A 17,452-nucleotide genomic window follows, 5' to 3' on the forward strand; every position below is an offset into this window, starting at 1 on the left:
CTATTTAAAAGCTTAAGGGCATGTTTGAAAAAAAAAAAATCTCCTAATTCTCAGCTTGTAAGAGTTCCCACATCAGTTTTTTTAATAAAATATGAGAATCTTATTTCCATAAAATTGCTACTTTTCTATCTCCCTTTTTTAAAAACTTCAATCGAATATGAAGCATTTCTCTATTTTTCGTTGACCACACTCTCTCCACTCATCTTTCCGTGAACCAAACGAGTTCTAAGGGAAATGAGACTCCATAGACCGATTACTTTGGCATCATTGCTAGAAAGAACAATGCAACACTTAGGCACGTAAAGATGGATCCTGCATCAAGAGAAATTATTAGATGGATCAGAACTGGACCTAGCATGAAATCGTGTTGCTATTACACATAACAAAGAAGAAAGAGGAGGAAAAATGGAGTGATTTTATCCTATATCCATGGTGAACCTGATCCACCTGATAATTTCTATTCAAAATATTTGATATTGTGAGCTGATAGAAATTTTATTTCACTTATGGAAAATAGATCCACATTTGTCATATGATAGAGAATTCTTTGACATCGGACAGATTAACCAGATAACTTGTTTTCAAATTGTTGATTACATATAACCTTATGAGAGTCCACTTAGAAGGATTCCAGAGATAACCGGAAAAGCTTGAACCAGGCCTGATGGAGTACAGACATTGTTTCTTACATTACTGTAAATGCCTTCTTTGGAGTTGAACCGGTAGGTCTTAATGGTTTGACGTTCTCATCCCTGCTTATTGAACGTTGGCAACATAAGTCTTTACGCAAGACGACCGTTGCTCTCATGCATCGCTAGGAGATATAGTATCATCTATCAAATTTTCAAAGGCTAACGGAAATTCACATATAAAGCCCAACAATTTGAATAAAATATCATCCTAACCTCGAACAAAGTATCTAGTATAAGAATTTAAGCTATTTGGGCATCCTTTGTCAAGTTAATAAACTTTGTATCTTTAGTCATAGTCGTGCTCGATTAGTTGAATCTCTTGCAGTATCTCTATTCGGCCTATTTTTAAAAGTACACAGTTATTCCATGTATTTGGTCCTTGGTGGATTTTTTTTTTTTTTTTTTTTGATAAAAGCGGCTACTCATATCATATAGTACGAACGTGAGTACAGCCCTCCAAATTACGGGAGAGTAAAAAGTATAATTGTGAAGGAACGTCTACATCAGACGTCTAAAAAAAAGTACAACGTGGTCTTTGGTGGATTCTTTGGTCGGCTCCTATAGGATAATAATTCGGTCTCAACCACTGGTACGTCCAGATCTGTTCCCATCTCATAATGCGGACAATTTCGGTACGTGTATCCCATGTGCCAGCTCAAAGATCCGCCGTAAAACCGCTGCAAAAGTCCATCCAACAGGTGGCCACGTGATGAGATTCCTGTGGTCTCCTTTAATTATTTACGCCAATGTTGTCGATGGTGCAACGTTCCGACGTGCTAGGCCGGGCCCATGCTTAACGGGAACAAGCTCACTGTGGTACTTTACCGCTAAAGCCCCAGATAAAATGGTGAGCAGTAAAAAAAATAATCCAGTCAGCAGCTTTATTTATTTTCCGGAATACATGCACAATCTATAAGACGTCACCTCTTGTAGCAATCGCCGGACGTCCTCTAAAAGTGGATGGTCGAATACCCTCGATCCCTCTTGTAGAATCCACTAAATTATCTCTATTGTGTCCTCCTCGAGGATGATGCACCGAGCCTTCAAAACTCGCACCATATGAGAGACACCCTCCCGCCGTAATCAGTCTGGACTCGTGATCCCTAATCACAAAGGCAACACTAATCATCTCGTCCACCTTTAGGCAATCCATGCATAATGGGGAGATCTCCATCTTCCTCATCGCCAATACACTTCTTGTCGGTAGGCATCCTCAGGTCATCTTTCAGATGAACAAAGCAATCCGATGGCGGATTCGCATCCTTCAAATCCAGCTGCCGTCCAGTCATCTCGAGCTTTACTCACCCATCGCCGCCTGCACATCAGCTGATAGCCTAATGGCCGTCCATACCAACCTATCCATCGTGGGATGGCAAGAATTCTCCTAGCCAGTTTGTACAGGAGTTTTTATACACTCCATTTATAGCCTTCTACGCCCAATTTTGGAGATCGAATGGAACACCAAATATGAACTCTGATTTATGACTAGCGGCCGTAGATCGAAGTAAGGGAAGCGGTGAACACCAAATAATTGTTGGAGTGCCGAGTCATCGAGATCACAGTTTCCACGTGTATTATTTTGTCGGGGAGAATCCAATAATTGGATAGGAGTGATAGCTAAGCCGACTCAGCAAAGCCAATTATTTGGTGATGGTGGACCCACGATGAGCCCGAAGGAAACCCGAACAGACACAACCCACCCGCTCGTGTCCCACCTCGTGTCGTAACTGGCACCCAAGAAAGTGACACCGACGAGGACGACGACAAGACTGGTCAATTGTTTCGATGGAGGGCCAGAGAGAGCTCCGAAAAATTTCAGGTCGATCTGGGCCCTCGTGGTCTCCATCTGACCACATGCAGAGGCCAAATTCGCTTTGCACTCAGCCAAGTGACTCAGAGATTGGTGGGGCCCATGTAAATGAAGCGCACCAAACCATTCTCAATTCTAGGTTCGTTTGTATGGGTTCAATTCGTGGTTCTGTTCTCAGGGCCAGGAAGTGTAAACTGAAATGATTAGCTTTCAGATAAGGACGTAAGGACAACCTTGCACGTCTTTCTCTCGGAGTTTTTTTTTTTTTTTCAGGAATTAAAAAAAAAAGTACAGAGGAGCAGGAATAGACACGTGGTTTTCTGTTAGCTTCTCATCAGCCAACCACGGGCCTTGGAGTCGGATTGATAACGCCGTTATTGTGCGCGATGATCTGCCGTTACGGATAACCGGTCGTGAGTCGTGAAGTCGGAAACGACTGTAATTTATATGGAACGGAGTTTCCATGAGACCGTTAACGTCGTGTTCCCCAACGACGCAACGCTTCCCTCCCTCCTTCCCCCTCCCCGCGGATTCCATTCCCACTCCTCTCCCCAGCACCATTTCCTCTCTCTCTCTCTCTCTCTCTCTCTCTCTCTCTCTCTCTCACACTCACTCACTCATGGCGGCCATGGCTCCCCGAGAGGAGTGGGACGAAGAGGAGGAGCAGAGGCAGGCGCTGAGGGAGCCGCTCTTGGGGCATCTCCACTCCATCAATCTCCGCCGCCACGCCCGCAACAGCACCTCCCAAATCGCCATCATCGGATCCAACCCCTGCCCCATCGAGAGCCTCGACTACGAGTACTACTACTTATCACCTCTTCTCTGCTTCTTTAATTTCTCCGTCCTCTGTTCTGGGGAATGGTGTTTTTGGGATAAAAATTTAATCTTTCTGTGGTTAGGATGATCGAGAGTGACCTATTCAACCAAGATTGGAGGAGCCGCGGGCGGGCCGCCATCCTCCAGTACATCTTCCTCAAGTGGACACTCTGTTTTCTCATCGGTATCCTCGCCGCCGCCGTCGGTTTCTTCAACAACCTCGCCATCGAGAACCTCGCGGGAATCAAGTTCGTCGCCTTCTACGAATTGATGCTCGCCAACAGGCAAGCCGACCGGAAAAAGCTCAGCCTTTTCTGATTCTGTCTGAATGGGTATTTAATTCGTTTCGTGGTATTTCTTCTGTTGGGTGAGGGTGAAATGTAGGTATTGGCTGGCGTTCGGAATGTTTGCGGCTTCGAATTTGGCTCTCCTAATGTTTGCATCGACGATTACATCGTACATTTCGACTGCTGCCGGGGGATCGGGAATACCGGAGGTGAAAGCTTATTTGAATGGTGTGGATGCTCCTGATATCTTCTCTCTGCGTACCCTCGTCGTCAAGGTGAGATTTTTATGCTAACTGGTTTAAATTTTTTGATAATGTATAAAAAAAGGAATATAGCATTACAATCACATGTGTTAAGGTTGATGGGTATATCACAAAATGCTTTGTTGCTGGTGAGAATCAGCTCGGCCAAGACACCAGGCTGGTTGAGCTATCGAAGTGCTCGAATGGTCGGCTGGTTGGGCCGATCGTAAAGCTGGCCGAAGATCATGACCCATCTTCGAGATGATGGTTCAGTGGCTGTCGTGCTTGAACAGTGATAGCTCCAATACCAGCCGTTTCCAAAATGATGTTGAATGGTGGAGATCATGCTCGGCCTTCACTCAGATGCTAGATCCAACCTGAAACAACAGAGATAAGAAAATCCTCTTAGCAGAAAGTGTCCAAAGGAGATCCTCTGATGCTTAAGTAAAACAAATTCTTAGAAAATAGTGGAAGTGTTGTGAGAACGGTAGAGTTGCAGCACCAGAAAATAAAAGAGTTTAAGAGTACTTACCTCGAGGATCCTCTAGGTTTATATAGGTGAGGGTAGGCACTCATAGCCGAGAAAATCAGCCGTGCAAATTTGTCGTTTTTGGTCACCGATCATGCATCTCGAAGATTACACACGGGTGTTCTGCTCGTGCATCTCATTCCACATATCTTTCGCTCGTTCGTCATACGATTATGAAGACGTTTGCTATCGTAGCCGAGCTCTTGCCAGTTGGAGAAAGAGTTTGAAATTTGAGGAGCTTTCCGCATGCCTCTGAAATCGGCTACGTGGCGGGTTTAGACTATTTGATCAGAAGCTTCGTAGCGAGATCTCATTAGCCAGTCTGCCATATTGGCTATGGTCAGTCCAGAAGCATATCAGCTTCCTTTACTTTGCAGCATATAGTTTGGACCATCTTCAATATATATTTGTTGTAGCAACAATTAGACTGAATCAGATTCTGATAATTTTGAGTTCCCTTTGACAATATATTCTTTTGGAATAAAAGCAGAAAGGGAGATAAAAAAACCCGAATGCCAATCCAATTTTCTTGATGTTTCTCTCAAAGTTTCCCTTGTTGCATTTGTTCTATTAACATAAAAACCAAGAAACATAAACCCAATCATAATGTTAATGCATACATATATTTTAATTCAAACATGATTCTACTCAACTCCCCCCAACTCACTTTTTACATTGTTTTTCCATTATTTTACAATCCGAATACCACCATTTTTTCGGGCAATTAAGGAGTCATCAGTATTCAGACAGAGCCCGGATCCATTGTACCTTGGGAGCATTTTCGTGAAGGGCGATTTGCTTTTAGGACAGTCCCTAGCATACCTCATGTCCACTACTGTTTCTAGTTTTTAGATTTTCAAGAATTTTAAAATATTTTTTTTTATATTAATTTTTGAAACATGATTTTCTAAAAAATTTCAGATTTTTGATTAATTTCCATCAACATACCTGTCATTCATTGCAATGCATGCATATATTTTGCTAAAACATTAACACCTCAGTGATTTGTTTTCATCCTCGATCATCTTATGTTCTATTTCCATCCTCGATCACTTAGCCTGGTAGAATCAGCACATTATTTTACATGCTTCAAGCCATGATCAATATTCTTAAAGAGATCATGATATCCGTTTCCCAGCTTGAAGGTAAATTAAAATGATATATGGATAAACAATTTGCCTCGTCCATGCTCTGGTTTGTATCGCAGATTCTAGGCTGCATTACTGCTGTCTCATCATCCCTTCATGTGGGAAAGGCAGGCCCCATGGTACACACCGGTGCATGCATTGCAGCTTTACTTGGACATGGAGGGTCTCGTAGGTTCCGCATGACATGCAAATGGCTGCGCTACTTCAAGAACGACCGAGACAGACGCGATCTTGTAACCTGTGGGGCTGCTGCTGGAGTTGCTGCTGCTTTCCGTGCCCCTGTTGGTGGCGTTCTATTCGCTCTTGAATCACTGTCATCATGGTACTGATTCAGCTGCTTTAACTGCATTTACTTGTCTTCTTCATGATTCCATATCCATTTCTTACTATTCTCCACCAGATGAACCACTTCTAATAGTTTAGGTTCTAGTGAAGCCACAGGTAGATTGGAGAAAGTTTGAGATCATCACTAAATACTTTCCCTAGGTTTTACCACAACAGCAGATCAGTTTTCATCCCGTTCAGATGCATCAGCAGATACTCAAAAAGTCTCTCACTTTTCCAGCTAATTGAATGCTTTTTAATGTAGTTGGTCTTGCAGGCAATGGTTTTTTTTACACTGTTTTTATCTTTCTCCATGCTGCTTGCTCTCGCAGGTGGAGAAGTGCATTAATCTGGAGAGCATTCTTCACAACTGCTGTAGTTGCCGTTGTGCTTCAGACGCTAATTAACATTTGTAACAGTGGAAAGTGTGGCTTGTTTGGCAAGGGTGGGCTAATAATGTTTGATGTTACCTCGGACAGTATTACCTATCACCTTACGGACTTACCTCCAGTGATCCTTCTTGGTGTTATTGGAGGAATACTGGGAAGTCTCTACAATTTCCTTATGCTGAAAGTTCTTCGGATATACAGTCTTGTTAACGAGTAAGTATTGCTTTAACCTTATATTCCTTTCTATCATTATTGTAGCCTGTCCACACCTGCAACAATTTTTCTGTCAATGGTTTCTTTCTTAGATTCTAACTGTTTTATTGACAATTGAATTATCTCTGTAATGCGATCTTTAGAATCCATGCTTCACTTTCATTTATAATCACTTCCAGTCAAATAATGCGTCGAATTATATCTGCTGCCATCCACTTCATTTTTTTGAATCTATATTGGTCTCCATATTGCATTCTGGTTGTGAATCATAAATTTTGTTTTTCCTTCAGGAAAGGTTGTGCCCACAAGTTGCTTCTTTCTGCCACCGTGTCCATATTCACATCTTGTTGTCTATTTGGGTTACCATGGCTTGCATCTTGCAGGCCTTGCCCTAAGAAAGATTGCCCTTCCATAGGTCACTCTGGCAATTATAAGCAGTTTCGATGCCCTCCCATGCACTACAATGATCTGGCTGGCTTGATTTTTAACACCAACGATGATGCTATAAGAAATCTCTTTACTACTGGCACAAATGATGAGCTGCACCGGACATCAATCTTGTTGTTCTTTGTTGCCTCCTACATTCTTGGCATCTTAAGCTATGGTGTTGTGGCTCCTTTTGGTCTTTTTGTGCCCATTATCTTGACGGGTGCCATCTATGGACGTTTCGTCGGCATGCTGACGGGTTCGAGCTCAAATCTAGACCACGGCCTCTTTGCTATCCTTGGATCTGCTTCATTTCTAGGTGGGACAATGAGGATGACTGTGTCCATGTGTGTTATCATCCTTGAACTTACCAACAATCTCTTATTGCTTCCTCTGGTGATGCTGGTTCTGCTGATATCCAAAACAGTGGCAGACTCTTTCAATGCCAATATCTATGATCAGATTCTTAAATTGAAGGGCCTTCCTTATCTTGAAGGACATGCAGAACCTTACATGAGGCAACTCACAGTCAGTGATGTGGTTACCGGTCCCTTGCAAACCTTTAATGGCGTGGAGAAAGTTGGAAACATAGTCCATGCTTTAAGGACTACAGGTCATCATGGTTTCCCTGTGATAGATGATCCTCCATTTTCCTCTTCTCCTGTGCTGTTTGGCCTAATCCTTCGGGCACACCTTCTAGTTTTGTTGAAGAAGAAGGATTTTCTGCCAACTTGCTCGCGCTCCGGTGCTGATGCATCGAAGATGTTCATGGCTAATGACTTTGCGAAGCGCAGCTCAGGCAAACACGACCGCGTCGAGGATATAGAACTGACTGCGGAAGAGATGGAGATGTTCATCGATTTGCATCCATTCACAAACACATCGCCCTATACCGTGGTGGAGACGATGTCATTGGCCAAAGCTCTCATACTGTTCCGAGAAGTCGGCTTAAGGCATCTCCTGGTTGTGCCAAAGTCCTCTCCTGTAAGGAAAACTGTCCTTAATTCAAGCTCTTTATGTATGTCTGCAGCTAATATTAGTATCTAGATGACACTGATTGTTTTACCTGCTTCCACTAGGTATTAATTCGTTATCTTTTATTCGGTTTTGCATTTCTAACATCTGGTTTTCCATCGAAGACTTGATTAGATTTGTTTCACTTGTAATCTGCTGCAGAGGGCACCAGTAGTGGGCATACTGACCAGACATGATTTTATGCCTGAGCATATATTGGGATTGCATCCTTACCTGATGAGGAGCAGATGGAAGAGATTGCGAATCAGTGTGCCTGCTTTGAAGAAATATTTCAGGGGTTTTCTGATGTGGGCTTGCACCTAGCATCTGAGATCTACCAGATCCAACTGAAGAGGAGGGGCTTCAATTTTTCATATTCTGATGAAAGAGAGGAGACACCAGAATCATATCTATTTTGATTTACATGGCAAGGTCATGTTCAGACGTTGTGTTCTGCAACTGAGAGCTGCAAATTTGTTAAAAATTCTCCAATTCTCTGCATCTTTGCCACCGGTGTATGAGTCAAAATTGAACCATTTTCATGTGCCATAAACACAGTATAATATGCTTTCATTCAATTTTTTGCATTGAAGCTGTATGATAATTGATACAATTTGCTCTCATATATTAAATAAGTCAGCATTGCTATTTATACAGATAATTGCTCATATATCTGATAGGTTCATCATCATCTTTCTGAAGTCAGATATATTTTGATGAACATGAATAACTGATAACAAGATGGTGATTACTTTTTGATTTTTTTAGCCTGAAAACATATTAATTTCAAAGGTGAATTGAGTAGGATAACCAAAGATGTTGCCCGTCGACATGGAACAGCATTTCTGATTCTTCGACAGAGGCCAATAATTCTAACAGAGCAGTTTTACCTTGCTATATATTAAGGCTGCATAGGCTCGCATATGCGCGCTGCAAAATGGTTCCTCCATATGTCAACACAGTTTTTTAAGAATTATAATTAATCCAGCACTATAGAAAAGTTGGGCTTTGTCTAATAATTATAATTTGAAGTAGAAGATATTAATTTGGAATGAAATAAATGGCACATATTAAACAAAATATAGTTTTCTTTCTTGTCCTCAATTATCTCGATCAAGAATAGCAACAATACCCTGTCCATTTGGTACTAGCTTTATGCATATTTTATTTCTCCATTCAGTTCTCTAAAGCTTCCTCAAATCCTTCAGTGTTCTTGTCTTTCCACCGTTATATCCCTGATCTCACAATCAAATTCCATTTTACAAAGATTGCGTCTTAAAAATTTGCGAGAGAAGTTTTAGTGGTCTTAATGTGAAGGACCAAATCCAAATTAATTCTCCATCCAAAAGAAGAAAAGAAGAAATAATCTGCTTGGAATCAAGTTTTAAGCCTTTGCTTACTGCATGTAGGAAAAATATTTTCTTTTACTCGCCTGCCTGATAAGCACCATGTGAGGTGCAGTTTAATCTGGGTGCTGCAACAATCTTGGCGACTTGCATCTTCACCTGCTAGCCCTGCATCACACCTCTTTTGTGCATCAGTTTATTTTCTTGAAGTCAGGGAGATCTGCTCATCTCTCTCCTAAACTGTATAGAATACATGTCAACCAATCAGGGCTAATATAAGAATAGTTGGCTGTGATGCATGGAAGGAGATTGGCACTAGAACCTACTAAAACACTTGACTTCACGATCCAAATCCAGTGTCAAATGTCACTAATAAAATGAATGGACAAACCCTGAAAACATTTGCTCATCCATGTTCTGACTACTAAGACCTCAATGTTTTAAATTTCTTTGCAGATGTACATGATGCAAAAGGCTCGTACTATTGGTAATTCCTCAACTGACTGCCGGAAACTCCTCAAATGCTGAACATTTGCATGCCCTTCAACCTCTCTGACAATTGTACTTGTTATTTTCTATGTTTTTATCAGGGTATTATTACAGATACATGTGCAAATCACCTGCATCAAGAGATGGTGATAGTGATCCGGTATCCAGCATCAAGAGATGTTTCTGAGTTCCCAAATCTAAGCATACTATTGGCACCGATTAGCATTATATCTGAATCGGCCTCCATTCGAGGTCGCTCAGAATACCACCTAGAGGATTCAAATCTAGTGCAGGACCTAAGTTATTGAGTTCAAAAATTACAACACAAGCTAATAGCATATTGAAAAACATGGGTTCTGAATAATTTGCATAAACTCTTTGGTTGTCCATGTCATAAAACAAAGATTTCGACTGCTGAAATATACCATGAGTGTATTATTTTCTGGTGTCTCACTGTCAAGCACAAAATTTAACAAACAAAAAAAAATGTGAACGATACCAGGATTGTGGGAACATGGAAAACTAAATGCTGAATAGTTCTTAAAATGACATCCTACTCTGGAATACAGATATAAACAGCTGATTTCCTCTGCAATGCTCCGCAGAACGGAGGTGGGATGGTCGCCTACTTTACGCTCTCCTGAGGCTCTTCCCAATTTCTTTTCTTATCTCCCACAGCTGTTCTCCAACTTCTTTCATGTCCGGTCGATCAGCACGCGTAGGAGCAACGCACTCGAATGCCAAACTGAGAATATTCCCAAGCACCTGCTCATCTATCACTTCCTCCATCAAAGGATCCAAAATGTCTCTCAAGTTGCCCTCATTATATTTCTTAAAAGCCTGCAACACCCGGAATCTATGGATTTAGACAATAATAATAAATAAATGCAGCATTTCTGAGTGCAAAATATTTCTAATTCTAACATGAGATACTTCCACTTATAAGTAAGGTGCTTATGAGTGAGAATTTTTACATCAAGCAGTTCAAGAACAATGGTAGCTACAACAATTGATATTTTCTAAGAGAAGAGAGGCTGATGCTCACCCATCTGACAGTAATTCTTTCATCTTTTTCTCTCCTGAGTTCTACTGGACGCCTTCCGGAGAAAATTTCTATGAGCAATATTCCAAAGGAAAAGACATCGCTCTTGGGTGTGAGTTGATAGGTCCTCAGGTACTCCGGGTCAAGGTACCCAGCTGTTCCTTTCACTTTGGTCGATATGTGAGTCTGCTCTGTGTCCGTTGGGCCAGTTCTTGCAAACCCAAAGTCAGACACCTTGGCTCTATAGCTTTCTGTCAGCAGAATGTTAGATGACTTCACATCTCGGTGAATTATCGTCTTTTCTGCAAAACAGCACATTCAGCACAGAAGGAAACATATTAGCAGGTCACATGGTGAGACTCGATTACTTGGATAAGAAACCAATGAGATATTGGTTTAAACTCAAAGAACCAGGTGATACGTTGATGATGATGGAAATTAAATTTTGTTGACAATTTTCAAAAAATTTAAAAATCCTCTGCTAACTTAGATGCGACATCTACTGTTTTCTATCAAATCTAAAAAATGATTTGAAAATATATAAGGATTTCCACATCGCAGATTCTAAATCACTAAGACAGTATGTCTTCACACTTCAAAAGGAATAAAATTGGTGCTGAAGTCATGTTTTAACATGCTTGCAATCAACAAGTGGCAAAAATCTGAAGTATATCTGTAAGTAAATGAAATAAAACATTTATTTGCTGGACAATATGAAAACTTTGAAGGGAAATTTTCTCAGCCCCACCCGCATATAGATGGAGATAAGTCAAGGCATGAGCAACATCAATAGCTATTTCTAATCGTTGGTTGAAGTCCAGAATCTTTCCATGATGACCTGCCAAATGAAATAAATGTACTTAGGCTCCATATAAAGAAATCAATAAAGTATGTAACAGAATATACAACTTACCATCCAGATGCTCCCTGAGAGTACCATTTGGAACATATTCCGTAATGATAATGCGTTCATTTCCTTTGTCAGTGTAACCAAGTAACCTGACTAAGTTTCTATGCTCGACTTTCGCAAGCAGTTCAACTTCATTACTAAATTCATCTCGTAGTGCTGGGATTTGTTCCTGTCCAAAAATCTACCATCAACAGCGAACCACATAATATCTAAGGAAAAACAGAACTTTCCCGCGGATTCAGTTGTTATATTGTTAAATAAGCCTATAGATCAAGAGAAGGTGAAGAAATATTGCTGCAAATCAGTTCCTGTAGCAGTATTTCAGCAGTATATTTAAAAATTAATCAGGTTTGAGCAACTGTGAGCACAAGTTCTCTTGACCATGTACCTATTTGTTAAGGAAAATTATGCAGACATGATGAAATTTATGTCGTTTTGGGCCAGCATGTCTACAACCTAAATGTTTTGTTACCCTGGAGGCTTGGATATCCATGCATCTGGCTCCACTTTTCTGGTATCCACAGAATTGTCATCGGACTATTGGGTTCATTCTACTCTCTCATCTGTATTAGTTACAAACTTCAAGTCCATCTCATCAGTGAGATGTATACTCTGGAGAAAGCTAAAGGGATTGTGCATGGAAAAAGTCCCACGAATGTGCATTTATCACCATTAATATACTCTGTCAAAAGCATTTTGTGCATAGAATGTATTTGTTCTTCTAGACAGAAGTTTTCCCAAAATAATCCGAAGTTCCAGGCTTCCGGCACATAGACAGGTTTTGAGAGAATATACCAGGTTTTGAGAGAATGTATTTGTACTATGAACATTACCACTTCCATTTTCTCTAACATCTACCTTAGTTTGCCTAGTTTGAGTTTTATTTACAATAAAGTAAGAAACACGAAGTTACTATGTCAAGACATTTAATTTGTCAGAAACAACAAAACTCATCTGCCTCCATGTCTTTATGTATACTTTTTTTTTCGTATGTTCCTAATAAGGAATGTCTTAAATTCTTCCTCATTACTTCTATGCATGGTATAGACATACATAAAAAGACTTTATTTAATATTTAATGTTACTATCATTCATCCAATTCAGTAATTGAAAATTGGTAATGTTTTTCCAGCATTAACTCATGCGTAAATACTTATAAACTGACAAGTTGCCATTGCAAAACAACCAAAAGTTACATAGGCAGTAAGACACCCTGTTCCTTGAGCTATACTTGTATGAAGAGCCTGATAGTGACAGAATGTAAGACCTTTGATTTCATGTGATTAAGATCATGCATGGCAAAGTTATTAAGTTGAAAGGGTCATATGAAAACTCTGTACAAGTAAACATTATATTTTGCCATGTTTTTTTTTTAACATCTACAAACCTATATAGCCCTTGATAAAACATTCCTTCTTTTCTTTATTATGTTCTAGGCAATATTTAATGAATTCTAAAGAGGGGTTCTCTTCAAGTTTTAGCCACTAGGACTAAATTACACAAAGCTTTACATGTTATCTTTTTTTTTTTGTTCCATAAGAACTTGAATTCACAATAACATAGTTTAGTTCAAGGTCAAAAAATTTTGTCTATTATCTCCTTTCCAAGACTCAGCAATCCAGTGATAACTCCTTTCCTAGGGTCATCACGTTGCCAATTCATGGTCTAGTGACCATAGTATTTGTTATTATTTGGATCTCCTGACATTGAACAAGATAGCTTAAAACACAGCACCTTAGGAGGGCAAAGGCCAATTCCATTACCACTTAAACATAATGCCGTCATTGGGAATAATTGAAGAAGTATTATGATTTTCCTACTGCAATAAGCTTTCAAATGCAAACAATCTATTTGGTAACATGAAGACCAAAACATTATGGTGACAAGACCTTAAGTAATCATTAATATTTCATACAAAGTGAATATTTTTTTTAAGCATCAGGACATTGTTACTCAATCAATAGCTTGAAAAAATATTTCGTACTACAAAAGCTTTTGCATAGAAATGTTGAAGTTTATGAATCGTTTGAGGTAGAGTTGCTATTCCATATGACAACAAATATCTCTTTGGAACATGTCACTGAGCAACTCAATGACTCCGTGTCATTGACAAGGCCTAAGTAAAGGAAATAAATTAAATTACAAGAAGAGCCATAATCATATAAGACATGTGCAATTATAAGCATCCGCGGTTCAGGTAATAGTTACCTGCTTTGCTCGCTTAATAGCAACAACCTGACCATCTGGCAGCACAGCCCTGTACACAGCTCCAAATCCTCCTTCGCCCAACTTTAATGAAGGAGAGAAGTTCCGAGTAGCTTTGATAATCTGATTGATACCGAGATGTACTGAACCAATTCTAGTCAATTGCGGAGACAATGAGAATCGAGATGGGCTAGGAGGTATTCTGAGTGGAGTTGCAGGGATCCTTTCAGAGGCTGAGCTTACTTCTACGGATGAAGTTGAATCTGCAGCAACAAATAAAATTGTTTAGGATACAACTCTGAATGAGTTTGCAAGTGATCAATCCCATTAACATAAGCTGTAGGGGTTAATGTAAATTTCAATTGGTAAATAAAGCTATCTGCAATATAGAGGTTATGGTATTCCACCAAACTGTAAAAATAGTTTACAAGAGAATGAACATGTAACAAAAATATCGTATTCTATCAAGGAAGACATCATTGTTGGACTTGCTTACTAGAATTTGTTTAAATTGTCAACTTTCTCCACATATTCAATTTCCCCTTGCATTATACAAAACAAAACACCAGAGGAAACACGAATGACTTTGTTTGATGACTTGTTAGTAAGACAAACTTGAAGTGAAAGATGTCCTATATACATGTCAATGCAAATTCCAGATACATGTTTTTGTATTATTTGATACAAAATCATAGTATCAGCCATAAAGCATATATTTTATGTGCCAGAGCAGAGAAAGCATGGTTGATGCAAGAAAAGGATCGGCTTAAGGAACCCAAATAAAGGTTTGAAAGGCTAAATAAGGGTGAAAAGGCTAGAGAAAGTAACAGAGGTCATGCTGCAGATAAATATGAAAGCCGTAGAATATACAAATGAATATGTTCTTCATGGACTATTTACAAATTCAAATCCACAAAAATAACTTTCTCAGATTTTCTTTGAAATAACTTGTTGAGAGCCTGTTGCAGAAAATGTCTATCATACTTTTCACCAAAGGCAATGTTGCCTTCACCCTCACTGATATTGCTGTTGGGATGATTGATCCTCCCTGCACAATTGCATTCAAGCCATGATACCATTTGCCTACATTCAAGGATCTGTAAACCCTATCCCTGGCAAGAAATCTCTCTTCACAAATCAAGTTAAACTACAGGCACAAATAGTGGACGATATATAGAATGATATAAATAACAACAAAATAAAAGATTATTTGGTTCAACCAAGATCCATGCACTAATTGGGAATTGAGATAATTTCTAATTTTCTACTGTATCAACAAAAGTTACAGTGTGAAATAGATATTTCAATAACATAAACAAGAAATTTCACCAGAATTTTGAGCTCTCCTTTTCCAAGCATAGCCCGAGTGGACTTTCATATATAGCATAGCCCAAGAGAATTGCACTATGTTTGCAACATAAAATTAAAGAGAATCCCACAAGAAAACCCAATAGCGGATTGTAGAAAACATAAATGGCAAAGAGATCATAATGGAAGTTGAATCTCTCTCTCTCTCTCTCACACACACACACACACACACAAACATACACATACACACACTAGAAAGAGTAAGAAGATGGATCATAACGCATACTGGCCTTATTCTTCTCAAAAACAAATAAATAATAAAAAAACTCATGCTATCTTTTTGATGGAAAGTCACTACATAAGGCATATGGCCCAGTATCAGTTAATTTTCAGCTACTCAAGCACATATTCTGTTTTTCCTTGGATATCTTTCTTTATATACAAAAGGAACATTCGAAAAAATATGAATAAAACTAATGTGAATCAGTTCAATTACCATTTTCATGTAAGTTGCAATGAAAACAAAATGCAAGCCAACAAGAAGATAAAACTACCATAAATCTAGTAGATTTGCTACTAGAAAGAAGCATTTTCCAGCAAAAGAACTTGACCACATATGTTAGAAAAGCTGACAGTGTTAAATGGCAAAATGCTATTTGACTTACTTGAATTCAGATGTCTGTCTAGAACATTATGTTCTATTGCTTCTCTCCTCTTTGCACGAAAGCAAGGGCACATAAAAGCACAACAAAGAAGGAACATTCCTGGTACAGCCAGAGAAAAACTGTCCGATGCTGAAGAATACTTAATATCTAGCTCCTCTTTCAGTGACTGACTCTTGCTGGTCAACTGATCAAGCTTGGAAGCATTTGCTGATGACTGCAGCAAAATTTTTCTCCCTGCCTTTCGAAGTAAATCCACTGCAATAAGCAACAACAAAAGAAGCAATCGTCATATGTAATCAGGTCAACTGGTTTCTACAAGGCTAGAAGATAACCAAAATAAGTTAAAATGTAATAAGAAACCCTTATGAAAGACTCAATCTGTACATGCTGATGATCAACAAAACTAGGTGAAGTTAACAAAAGAAAAGGAACAGAAACATTATTTACACAATTAGCTAGAGGAAAAGATATCCAAGACAATTTAGTCTAATACAAGAAAATTATAACTTTTCCAACAAAATCACATAATTGAATCCAAATAATCAGGTTTTATTGCTTCTCATCCATTTCCAATGGTATGGATTTACGTAGACAATTCAGAAAATATTCAAAACATGGCCAACAAAAGATCACATTCCCATTACATTATAAAGCAGTAAGAATAATCATAAGACACCAATGTACCAATTATCCATTTGACAAGAAATTACCAGAATTAGGATTGCACTTCACACCGACCGGTACAGTGAAGTCCTGATTACAGTACTCCTCACCAATTCTTCTCCATGATTCCACCTGGGAGTCACACAACAAACACCCACTCTTGAAGTAGGATTCCAGTACTTCACATATGAAAACAGGGTCCTCCATCCTCTGCCCATTAATTGAAAGGTAATAACCATCCGATGACTTCGAGTAGGCAACATGATCAAATCCACAAACCGTCGAGAGGGTCGGCGCCGATCCACAAAGCGAAGACCAAGACAATTGCACCAGGATCAACAGAGGCAGAACAAAACGAGCCATCTATTCAGAAATTCGAGCGCAGACACCTCCAAAAGCTCTCATTTTTTAGCCAGGAATGAGAACATCGGAAGAATCCCACTTCACCGAGAACCAAAAAATGACTCAAACGTAAAAATGAACAATTTGCTCTCGAGATCTTTCTGCAATTCCTACAAAACCAACGCCCTAGGGCGATAGTGCCAGGATCAAACTACTTACAATAAAAAGCCCCTCTTTCCACCCCTTTTTTGACAAATTTCAGCATAGAAACCTCCCAAAAATCTAAATCTAAGGCCGAATTAAACTCGCCCCATCCAAAAATTGGCAGGATGGATAAAATCCATACACAAATATCGAAAAAAAAATCAGAAAAAATCGAAAGATTGGTAGGCAACACGCTTTCAGGGCTGCTCGTGGAAGGACAAACAGGACAGCGAGGGCGCTTCTTATGCCTGACCCTGGATAGCGGCGGCTGGCCGGTACGGACAAGCGAGGAGTCAAGAGACCCCGCCCGGTCCAAGAACACGTGGAGATGACCTGCTAATAGAGCAGTGGGTGTGACGTTAACATCGCCTGACCTACGTGGACCATA

General features: G+C 39.6%; 2 protein-coding genes across 3 annotated transcripts; one reads left to right on the forward strand and one right to left on the reverse strand.

The window, feature by feature from the left end:
• Positions 1 to 2,985: 2,985 nt before the first annotated feature.
• On the forward strand, positions 2,986 to 8,546 carry LOC103706482 (putative chloride channel-like protein CLC-g). Of its 2 annotated transcripts, none has more exons than XM_008790593.4 (7): positions 2,986 to 3,300; positions 3,402 to 3,602; positions 3,703 to 3,880; positions 5,584 to 5,846; positions 6,181 to 6,450; positions 6,741 to 7,955; positions 8,053 to 8,546. In XM_008790593.4, exons 1-6 carry the CDS (start codon positions 3,122 to 3,124, stop codon positions 7,921 to 7,923), a joined length of 2,274 nt encoding a protein of 757 aa, XP_008788815.2. In that variant the 5' UTR covers positions 2,986 to 3,121; the 3' UTR covers positions 7,924 to 7,955; positions 8,053 to 8,546. The 2 variants fall into 2 exon arrangements, with proteins under 2 accessions (XP_008788815.2, XP_008788814.1); XM_008790592.4 differs by having other exon boundaries at positions 2,991 to 3,300; positions 6,741 to 7,860.
• A 1,570-nt stretch (positions 8,547 to 10,116) lies between these two features.
• Positions 10,117 to 17,358, reverse strand: LOC103706483 (calmodulin-binding receptor-like cytoplasmic kinase 3). Its single transcript, XM_008790594.4, has 7 exons — positions 16,566 to 17,358; positions 15,856 to 16,110; positions 13,886 to 14,145; positions 11,681 to 11,846; positions 11,516 to 11,605; positions 10,771 to 11,069; positions 10,117 to 10,565 (listed from the first exon to the last, which is right to left on the reverse strand). Exons 1-7 carry the CDS (start codon positions 16,879 to 16,881, stop codon positions 10,356 to 10,358), a joined length of 1,596 nt encoding a protein of 531 aa, XP_008788816.1. The 5' UTR covers positions 16,882 to 17,358; the 3' UTR covers positions 10,117 to 10,355.
• Positions 17,359 to 17,452: the final 94 nt, after the last annotated feature.

This window comes from Phoenix dactylifera, chromosome 7 (assembly GCF_009389715.1).
Source record: "Phoenix dactylifera cultivar Barhee BC4 chromosome 7, palm_55x_up_171113_PBpolish2nd_filt_p, whole genome shotgun sequence".
Taxonomy (NCBI): Eukaryota; Viridiplantae; Streptophyta; class Magnoliopsida; order Arecales; family Arecaceae; genus Phoenix; species Phoenix dactylifera.